The 11,520-nt window shown below is 45.8% G+C and overlaps 1 protein-coding gene across 1 annotated transcript; it reads right to left on the bottom strand.

The window, feature by feature from the left end:
- Nucleotides 1-2,833: 2,833 nt before the first annotated feature.
- cnga2b (cyclic nucleotide gated channel subunit alpha 2b) lies at nt 2,834-7,849 on the bottom strand (the record flags this gene model as incomplete). The annotated part of the gene is made up of 6 exons (XM_080529309.1): nt 2,834-4,311; nt 4,522-4,628; nt 5,021-5,128; nt 6,524-6,700; nt 7,154-7,264; nt 7,749-7,849. 6 exons carry the CDS (start codon nt 7,847-7,849, stop codon nt 2,834-2,836), a joined length of 2,082 nt encoding a protein of 693 aa, XP_080385435.1.
- Between the last annotated feature and the right edge of the window lie 3,671 nt (nt 7,850-11,520).

Raw genomic sequence — 11,520 nt, forward strand, 5'->3', positions numbered from 1 at the left:
TCACAATAAACATCGTTTTTTGCACAGATTTGGGTGTGCAGATGCTGCTTTTTTGCACTCTATTTGATACTCTTCAGCTGCAGCACCTCAGCTAACTCTGATCATGGATGAGCGGTGGTATTTTCATTATTTAGGGAATTTACATGGTGAAATGCATTCTTAAACATGTCACGTCGCAAGGATGTCTTACACACACGTTCGCCTAGTATTTGACTACCTGTAGCCCAGTCACGAATGGTCCCAGAATTGTAGCTTCAGACGGAACAAGTTGGTTTGTATTGTGCTTGCTGTAGCAAGCCCACAATATGTTATTGCTCATATATATTTATTTTAATCCTGTTCTTTTAGAAACTGCTAAAACAAGAATATAGTAAGCTTTAGCTTACTTTAGCTAGCTATTAGCTAGCTATTTGCCCCCAGATAATTTTACAACTTGTTTAGCTAATATGTTCCGACGTTTCTGTTGAACCCTGCAGTGAAGGTATCTAAGCAACGTAATGTAGCTAGCGAACAGAAGTGGGGGGGAAAACGTCATATGAGATATAAACGGGTTATTTTGATCAACACAAATTTACACATTTTGGGAATATATGTTTAAAATTGAGGATTTAAAATCCCAGCTGCCGGCCGGTGCAAAATGCATTCTGGGATACAGAGATTGTGCAGTGTGAACGATCGGCTGGTATTGGCATACTTATTATGAATTTAGTAGGCCTATACTCATTGAGTATGCAGTATGTAGTATGCTAGTATGCCATTTCGAACACAGCCATGGAGAACGTTTCAAATGTCTAATAAAGGCTCTGCTAACAGTGTGACTGAGCAATGGAGTGTTAGATAGGATTGGAGGCAGGGTGGAGGATTGGAGGCAGGGTGGAGGGTTGGAGGCAGGGTGGAGGATTGGAGGCAGGGTGGAGGGTTGGAGGCAGGGTGGAGGATGGGAGGCAGGGTGGAGGATTGGAGGCAGGGTGGAGGGTTGGAGGCAGGGTGGAGGATTGGAGGCAGGGTTGGAGGCAGGGTGGAGGATTGGAGGCAGGGTGGAGGGTTGGAGGCAGGGTGGAGGATTGGAGGCAGGGTGGAGGGTTGGAGGCAGGGTGGAGGATTGGAGGCAGGGTGGAGGATTGGAGGCAGGGTGGAGGATTGGAGGGCAGTGTGGCCTCCATCATTCTAAACAATATGCCCCTTGCTTGTTTCACCAGAAACTCAACCTCCTGACTGGATTAAAGACAATTTTATTTATAAGCAACAATTTGCTTTGACATTTCATTATTGTTATCTATGATGAATGGTATATACACTTTAAATGAATGTGCAATAACACTATGTGCAATATGACAACCCTCGGGTACATAAGGTTCAGAGATAGGAAATGTTAGAATAGGTATAGCATAGAGTACAGCACAGTGTTTTATTTGTATAGTATAGTATAGTGGATAGTGTACATAGCCTTTATTTATGTAAACCAGCTCTTTTCCCTTCTTGTTTTTAGTTTTTTTTCCTAGCACCAGGGGAGCCCCCCCTCCCAAATTTCATTGTTTGGTACCTGTACTATATCAATGACAATAAAGACCATTCATTCATTCATTCATTCATTCATTCATATAGGCCTACCTACAAATGTCCTATCACAAAAAAGACAACACAAGTGTCTTCTGATCACAACAAAATAACAAAAGGAATCAGGCACATACAGGGTTTTCCGACAGGTTTTATTGTCAATACAGAGTGAGACAAACTTTCAACCCAGGAGGTGTTTGTCAGGAGAGGAGCCCTATGTGCTATGATGACCAGGATGCAAGATGCCAACAGAATTGCTAGTTAAAGTGCAAATGTACGTATGTGTAATATAGTAGTACTGTAGCTCAAGCATAAAACAAACAACATATACTGAATGAACGGACTGTAGAAGCAGACAATTGACCTTGGTCAGGTCAAGTAAGTAAGGGACAAGGTCAAAGGTTAGGCATTGGGTGTGGTGGTAATGGGTAGACCCTCCTTGATGTGGAAGGTTTGTTACGCCAGGAATGCTTCTCCAGAGAGGGAGGAACAGTGTGGCTTCCCTTGATATGAGAGAACTACGGTGGCCTGTAGGCCTCTGAGTCCGTATGGCACAGGGTAGTGTGCTGCTCATACCGTAGAATAACAGGTTTGCTGCTTAAGCAATGGTTTATGTACAGCTTCTTGATACAAGTGTAAAACCTCCAACGCCATTCAGAAAATGTAGGTTTCTGTGTATTAAAATGTTCTGATAAAATAAGGTGAATTGAAATGATTTCATTATGTATTATAATTATGTTCTATGGGCTCTATTCTCATTTATTCTGATTATGGCATTTTTTGTCATGCGGAAATAGTTATATTCGGGTTGGTTGATGGCTCTGCCCAGAATCCAGAATCAGCCATGTTGCATCTCTTGTAACCAACCTTTGGGAGGAAGGATACTGGAAAATAAGTGCATGTGACTGCCTGGTGTGCGTATCAACCAGCACACTGTCTACCGTCTCTTCCAGGGACTATTTCCCATGAGCATTAGCCAGAGACAAGGCATGCTGCTCTAGCACACAGTATTCCATCAAGAGAACTGACTCTCCATTGACTCGACCGTCTCTGTCTCTTATTCTACCCAAAGAAAATGGATATCAATCGTCTTATCCAATGTTGGTTGTACACAACCGTAATGTGAGAAGCATTATCTAAAGTTGGGGGGGGAAGGGGGGGGGGTACATTGTTGTACATGAGTGCATACTGTACCCTCATGAGTATGAGAGGGTTCCGGTGGGGAGAAATGTCTTCTGTACAAGGCCTACAGAGAACATGCTGACTGGGGCAGCTTTCAAGTTGGAGCATTGGGCTCAGCCGACACATCGTTTCCCTGGCCACTGTGCTCATCGCCATTAGTGACGGCCTCCATGGCCGCTGCCTCTGCGTGGCCTGTGTCCGGGCCGACGTCTGGCCGGTTGCCGCGGCCCGCGTGGCACAGCTGACCCTCCATCACGGTGATGCGCCGCTTCAGCCGCTGCTGCGTGGCCGTGTACTCGCTGAGCAGCCGGGCGAAGCGGGTCTGCAGGGTGTCCAGGGAGGCCTCCAGCCTCTCCACCTTCTCCTCCGTGTCTTCTCCCCCCAGCGGGCCGCTGTCCGCATTCTCGTCCAGGAGTCCCTCCTTCACCAGGATCTCCCGCCCCCTCTCCTCCAGGACCTTCTTGGCGTCGGGGTACTCCGTCACGGCCTCCATCAGGTCGTCCTTGGAGAGGCAGAAGAGGTCGGAGTAGCCGATGCTCCGGATGTTGGCCGTACGGCGGTTGCCCATTTTGCTTCCCTGTATGTTGAGGATACTGATCTCCCCGAAGCAACTGCCGGCTGTGAGAAGGGCATACTGGGTCACCCCGTCCTCGGCCACCACCGCGAGCTTCCCCTCTTTGATGATGTACATCTCCTTCCCGATGTCTCCCTTGCGGCAGATGTAGTCGCCCGGGCTGTAGACCTGCGGGCGGAGTTTAAGCACCAGCTCCACCAACAGTCCGGCCTCGCAGTCCTGAAAAATGCGCACTTTCTTCAGGGTCTCCAGGTGAACGTTGATGGCGATCTCGGCCCGCAGTTTGTTAGGCAGATTCTTCAACACCTCCTGCTCATCCACGGCCTTCTTGTTTGTCCAGAGGTAGTCGAACCACTTGATGACCCGGGCCTCCAGCTCCTTACTGACTTTACGGAAGTGCATGTAGTGTTTGATGGCGTCGATACGGGCCTGGAACTCTGCTCGCGTCGCGTTCATGTTGGCGATCATGGAGCCAACGTTTCCCACGATCGTGGCGAAAATCAGCACCCCGACAAGGAAGTCAAAGACCACAAACAGATACTCCTCATCTCGTACCGGTGCTGGCATCTCTCCGATGGTGGTGAGCGTGAGAGTGGACCAATACAAGCAGTAGACGTACCCGCGGGTTAGGGAGCCATATTCCGGGTTGGAGATGTTGGGGTACACCCAGGTATCCGAGCCGAACCCAAGAGATTTGGAAATGGCGAAGTAGATGCAGGCATTCCAGTGGATGATGACCAGGATGTAGAGCACCAAGTTGCAGATGCGGAAAATGTTGGGGTAGTTGGTGCGCGTCTCCGTGCGGTCGAAGAACTCGAACATGCGCGGGAAGCGCAGCAGTCGGTTGAAGCGCAGCTGCGGCGTGTGGATCCCCGTGATGACGTATGCCAGGTCAGTAGGCAGGATGGACACCACGTCCAACTTGAACTGGAACGTGCGGACATAGCCGTCTTTCAGTTTCGAGAGGTCCTTCACCAGTAGACCCTGCTCCAGAAACCCTGGGGGGGGGATAAAGAAGACTGAACTGTTAGAGTTCAAATACCACACCGCCCAGGTTCTCTATCCTCTCCCTTCGTTTCATACAGATAATGCTAATAATAATAATAATAATAATAATAATAATAATAATAATGCTGTTGCATGACATGTTACTGTACAGTATGTCTCCAGGTGCTGAAGGACCTGATTAGGGAGGGTCTATGACGTACCTGTGCGGAGTCGGACACAGGTGTCCAAGATATACACAAGGTCAGAGAGATAGTCCACCACCAACCAGCAGATGTAATTCTCTGTCTGCAGCTTGTCAAAGCAGGCCCTACGGAAAACAAAAAAGAGCACACTGAATACATTAGATCAGCCATGAGGGGTCATTTGACCCCTGTGAGTGAAATAAATGTTTATATCTTTGCACTCAATCAAATTTCAGGACCCTGCTTTCATGACTTTTCCTAGATACAGTATGTGCGTTCTCCCACCCAGTATCCTTACATTTTCAAAATCACATCAGGACAAGCTAGTACAAAGCTATTTTGCCATTTTTCTGTGTAGGAAGCACCGAAGCAGGCTAATTTACAAACGGCCAACTAGTGGTCATTGTGTGTAAATAGCAGCTTGAGCATTGTACCAAGGTGGCTCTTTTAGTAGGTAAAAAAGGCACGGCTGTTCACAGACACATTTCCTCTCTGAAAGGGGCTGTCTCTCCATTACCTGGCCACCACTAGGATCCAATTGTAGAGCACAGCTGTGGCGATCACAAACAGCCACCGGTAGTACATGTCATCTGATGGGGACACCACAAATACACACCACTTTTTCCTGAAAGCATATAGAGTGGTTCATATAAAAAAAAGGTTACACAGTCTATTTTGTTTCAGCTTACTGTTACGTAGACGGGTCTGATTTTGAACGGCCGTACCCCAGCGAGGATTCACTTAGCCACAAAACAGACGGATCAGCTTTAGACGCAAAATAATTAGGCTGGAGTATAACAGAGCTGCCAAGTCTCACGCAATCGCCGTGAGACTCACGCATTTCAACCAGTTCTCACGCTCTCACGCCGCACCTCTATTTCTCACGGCGAGAAATAACAATTGTTATACGGGACTTTTATTTTTTTAATTCCTTGAAAGAAAGCTACCGGACATGAGTTTCGTGGCATCTTTTCTGCACGCGCGTTAACTTGAGTCTGCAATCGAAGCGGCAGGCGAGCGCAGATGGAAGAACCTGTGTTGACCGGTTGGGCTGGACATTGTCAATTCCGTCTGGCAACCGTGGTAGCAAAATATGTGCATACATTACAACATCGTATCTGGTAGCCTACTGGACTGGGTTGCACCAATTTGGCGTAAGTCATTACTAAATGCAGGCATTTAGTAGTTACTAAACCCCTAGTTGTTACTAGCTAGTTTCAAACTAGTTGTTTACTCATTTCAGTTGCACTACGCCAATCTTTTGCCAATCTTAGCTAGTAAATACTCCGTTTTGGTAACAGTTTTTTGTTTCTCTACTGTAACATAACCAGGTACATTAATAATAATAATAAAAGTTCATAATAATTACAATTTACGATACAAATCCAACAATTGGGGGTCCCTCAAAAAAAATTTGGGCGCGCTGTGCGCGCACAAAATCAACCAACAAGCCCTCATTCTGACCTAGGAAAAACCCTGGTATGTACTGTATAACATGATAGCCATCTATGAGCAATGCACTGTATATAAGATGATGATCAAGGGTCTTTCTGCTGCTGACCAAGGGGCTGAGTCCTGTTGATGGGGCCCATTTTTCTTTTAGAGTCTGTAGGCTACTGTATTTGTTTATAAAGATTTCATAAATATGATATATTGTCAGAATTTTTTTCTTGTTTTATAAAATGTAAATTATTTTAATTTCTTGTGCTGGTTTATTATGAACAACATGTAAAATTGCAGGAAACTAGCACAAATAACTGGATAGGAGAGAGGGGCCGCCGCTGCCAAAACGCGCACAGTTTTGGGTCGCTCCACCGCCAAAAAATCTCACTCCAAACTTTTGGTGAAACTTGGCAGCCCTGAGTATAATAAAAACGCAGTCCTCTTTAGGTCATAAATCAACTTACTGTAAATAAATAATACCGACAGGGAAACTTAATCAACTGTCAACGGTTATAATCAGTTTATAATCAGTTTATAATCAGTGCATTACAGAACCATCAAAGAGAGGCAAGCGTACTTAAACAGCCCTTTGGCTTTGTTGCCGTTGGCATCGGGTTGTGCGGTGCTGACGCGACTAGGGGCGGTCCTTAGCTCAGGCCCACGGAAGCGCTCCAGGAAAGAGTCTGGCCGCTCCTCCTCCTCCAGCAGGCTGCGGTGTGCCCACTCCCTCAGAGTCACCACGATATTCACCAACCTGAGAGTGAGAGAGAGAGAGTGTGAGAGAGAGTGAGAGAGACAGAGAGAGAGACAGAGAGAGAGAGAGTGAGAGAGAGAGACAGAGAGTGAGAGAGAGTGAGAGAGAGACAGAGAGAGAGAGAGTGAGAGAGAGAGACAGAGAGAGTGAGAGAGACAGAGAGAGTGAGAGAGAGAGAGATAGAGATAGAGAGAGTGATAGAGATGGATAGATAGATAGATAAAGAGAGAGAGAGATAGAGAGAGACAGAGAGAGAGAGAGAGTGAGAGAGAGACACAGAGAGAGGGACAGAGAGATGGATAGAAAGATAGATAGAGAGACAGAGAGACACAGAGAGAGGGGGATAGAGATGATAGAGAGAGAGGGAGGGATAGAGAGAGAGATAGAGAGAGTGAGTGTGACATACATGGTGAGCTCTGGTAACTATACCATCATTTCACAGCCAAACAATACCTTGATAGAGCTCCCCTTCTCCGAAACGAGTTCTGGGAGTTCCCCCCGTGAGGGTCGAGGGCGGCTACCCGCTGCAGCTCTGAGGACGTGTCATCACACGCTGACGGAACCCTGAGACGGGACAGAAAAGGGCAGAGGAGGCTGAAGAGAGGTCACTGTTGAACTGGGGGAGACATACATTTGGGAGCACATCATGTCATCCGCCATTTTGGGTAATTTAGTATAAAGCCAAAAACAATTACCTATCTCATACCTACCTATTTATATATTGTACATTTGTGGTACATTTGGTAAAACAGGAAGAAGAATAAAATAAGCAATTTTTCTAAAACACAATGAAAAGACGTATACGCGCTATACACACGTCCTCAGTCGTCGCAGGAGTAGGACGAAAACAGAGAACATGAAGCAGAGAGGAACGTCCACTCCAAACGGTACGCCGTTCCAGTGCTGTCATCAGGACGGTGAAACGTTGTTGGTTCGTATCACCGTCTTGATTGAACCACTGGAGCGGCACGGCTGCTCCTCCTTCTAACGCAGCTGTCAGAAGGTGCCGGAAGGTGTGGATGCTCTGCAGTACTCTGTGTGCACCCACCTGCTGAGGGGACTGTCAGATCTCTCCATCTCTTCCTCCACCCTGGTCTTCACAGAGAGACGGTGAGGGGACAACTCTCTCTCAGCCACCTGGCCTGTCATCTTCAGATCTGTGTGGTGGAGGAAAATTAGCTTTCAGTATACTTACATTACTTTTTTTTATTTTTTTTATCACTTTAGCCTGTTGGCATTTTATGTTGTCTATTGACTTGCATTGGGTTTTGGTTAAAAATGCTAATGCTAATAATAATAATAATAGCTTCCTTAGATTTATATATATTTCTCAAACCCGCTCAAAGGACGCTTAACAGATTTCATAGACAGACAGTCACAGACAGACAGAACAGAAACACAAAGCAAAGAAACAAAGACGACGAGAGTGACAAAACTAGACTAGGGGCGAAAGGCCTTAGCTTTGCTAACAAAGCTTTTAGTCACAGTGCCCAGACACACAGAAACCAAAGTGTTGATAGAAGTTTGTCCTTGCCCATAGACTCATTTAAGGGTAATGAACCAAATGTCAGATTGTGTAATATGGGTGAATTATCTCTTGAAGCGTTTCAGGGGTGTGTGTGTCAGATGATGGGGTAGTCCTGGTTAGAGGGCCTGGTTACCATCTCCCCCTCCAGTGTTTGTGGAGTGTGTGTGACAGATTAGAGCTGGGGGACAGGAGACAAGTGGGACTGCCTGGCAGCGTCCCTCACCTGGGGCCTAAGAGAGAGAGAGAGAGAGGCTTTGGTCGCTGTGGTGACTACTTTGGCATCCATAGCAACCAGGTTTGTAAACCTGGACTTTCTTCACCAGTTAGTGGGAAACTAGATGTGCAGCCTAGAGAGGGTCTATGGGATGAGGGTCTATGGGATGAGGGTCTGTGGGATGAGGGTCTATGGGACGAGGGTCTGTGGGACGAGGGTCTGTGGGATGAGGGTCTGTAGGATGGTATACGATATGGTCTTCTTTTTTTTTGTAATCAGTATTTTATTGAATTTGTCAATAAACACATTTCTTGACTTATACAACTTTCGTATAAAATGGTAACAATATCACCGAATAAGTCTTGCTGTCATCAAACAGAAATAATACAGAGAAAAGAACAAAATATAAAATTTAAATTAAAATAAATAAAAAACCACCCATAGATTACATTCATCACTCATCCAATTTGTCAACTTAAGTCCGATATGGTCTTCTTGATCGATGCTGAAAGTGAAATGTGGTGTCAAATTCATACTATTCTAAGCTGTAGGGCTTTTGTGTTCGATTTGATCAGACATTCTGGCCACAGCGTTATGGAAAACATGTAATTGGTTTACTATATTAATCCCATAATCCGCTTACAGTTTTCAGTGGCAAAACCATCTTTTAGATCTGAGAGGTAACAGGCCAAGACCAAGACTTCTCATCATCACATCATTTAGGTTTTGGGCTCATGGAGAGTGGAGGTAGACACATGATGGGGGTGTTTAGGTGACTTGTTGCCATTGTTTGACTAATTGGTGGATCATTAGGGAAAACACAGTCACAGCCTGAGACTCTGCGCTCACTGAGCCATGTCTACCCTCCTCCCTGAGGACCCAGCCCTCTCCACATCCTAGCTGACAACGGTTGTGTTTCATCCCCGGCTTATCCTGCGTGTCTTATGACAGTAAGTAAGTTGCTGGCGTGACAAATAGAAGGCGCAGACTACTGCTCCAAGTTGTTCATAAAAATAGTCAGAGAGCACAGTACATAGTCATCAACCCCACAGATCAAAATAACATTATTCTGATGAGTCTTATGGAAAACACTCTAAAAACCCACCGCCAGAGAGTGGAAGCCCTGAGTCAGGACGACTAGTAAAGCAAACACCGCTCTCTCACCCTGATTCAGGACCAAGTCAAGTCAGGTTGATTTTTTAAAAGTATGCCAAGTGATGATAAGATGACATAAATGAGGACGAATAGTAGCACAGTGTTGTCAGATGTCGAATGAGAGAAAGGTTCTCAAGTGCTCGCTCACCCACTTGTTCCTTCCCTGCTCGCCTTGAGTTACTCCGCTAAAATCCTCAAGGCCGTTTCACAGCCCAGCCAGAGTATCCTCCCAGCCAAGGTATCCATTGCGGAGAAGACGGAATTGCAGGTGCGTTCACGGCACTCTGTGGGGCAAACATCTCGTCATACCTCTTCCTACCTCCGTCAACGTGTCACCTTCTCTTCTGTTTGTGTCATCTTTTCGGTTGTTTTGTTTCCCTCTTTTTTCCACCTCTGGAGAGCATCCACAAGAACTGTCCACCTGTGTGACTGTACAGGTTCCAATGGGCTGACTGAAGGCAGAGCAGGGAGGGGTGGAGGGACGAGAGAGGAGGGGAGGAGTGAAACAGGGGGAGGCGTGGAGGAGGAGACCTTTTTACGGGTAAAAAAAAAGTCATTAGCCTAAGTCTTCCAGATAGAGCTCGGTTTATTTGTTGATGCTTCTTCTCTTGCAGGGAAATCACAACTATCATCAACACAGTACAGTCACAACTATCATCACCAGAGTACAGTCACAACTATCATCACCAGAGTACAGTCACAACTAGCATCAACACAGTACAGTCACAACTAACATCAACAGAGTACAGTCACAACTAGCATCAACAGAGTACAGTCACAACTAACATCAACAGAGTACAGTCACAACTACATCAACAGAGTACAGTCACAACTAACATCAACAGAGTACAGTCACAACTACATCAACAGAGTACAGTCACAACTAGCATCAACAGAGTACAGTCACAACTAACATCAACAGAGTACAGTCACAACTAACATCAGTAGAGTACAGTCACAACTAACATCAGTAGAGTACAGTCACAACTAACATCAACAGAGTACAGTCACAACTAGCATCAACAGAGTACAGTCACAACTAACATCAACAGAGTACAGTCACAACTACATCAACAGAGTACAGTCACAACTAGCATCAACAGAGTACAGTCACAACTAACATCAACAGAGTACAGTCACAACTAACATCAGTAGAGTACAGTCACAACTAGCATCAACAGAGTAAAGAGTAAAGAGTAGAGTAGAGAGTAGAGTAGAGTAGAGAGTAGAGTAGAGTACAGTCCTTCAGCAAGTCACCTCCAGCGGGTGAGGATCACCTGTGGAAGAGGGATCAGCTCATCTATGAGTCACTTCTGTGGTTGACTCAGTCAGTCCTGAACATCTCACACAGACAGCCAGAGAGACAGAGAGACAGACAGACAGACATACAGACAGACAGACACTCTCCCCAAAGTAGAACTCAGCGGCGTTGATGATAATGATGCCCCACGAGAGCCAACGCTGTCTTGCCTTTTCCTCATTTCCTCTTTCCCCATCACAAAGCTCTCTGACAGACCATAGCAGTGTTGACTTGTTAAATCCTGTCTGAGTGGAGTTGTATCTACATACCCTAAGGGAGCATGTAGCAATAATAAGCAGGTTTAACATCTGCTCAGGATACGGACTAGTGAACAGCATCCAACAGTTTTTTCTAGGATCTGTTGCTGTTAATAGAGCACGGTGCTCTAATGTCACTACTCAACAAAAGCTGAGCATCTATGGATCATTGTATGAAGAAATTCCTTCAACTAACAAAGGAGTTGCTGCTGCAGTAACATGGGGTGACAAGCCCGTCTCTTCAGGGTTTACTGAAACTATAAATGGTAACAATGTGGTAACAAGGGGCACTTCCTGGTACATACCTCAATAAATTCAGCACCATTGGTAACTACCTGGTATTAACTGGCACAACATGGTGCTAGG

Source organism: Nansenia antarctica (assembly GCF_963989245.1).
Source record: "Nansenia antarctica genome assembly, chromosome: 4".
In the NCBI taxonomy this organism is placed as follows: domain Eukaryota; kingdom Metazoa; phylum Chordata; class Actinopteri; order Argentiniformes; family Microstomatidae; genus Nansenia; species Nansenia antarctica.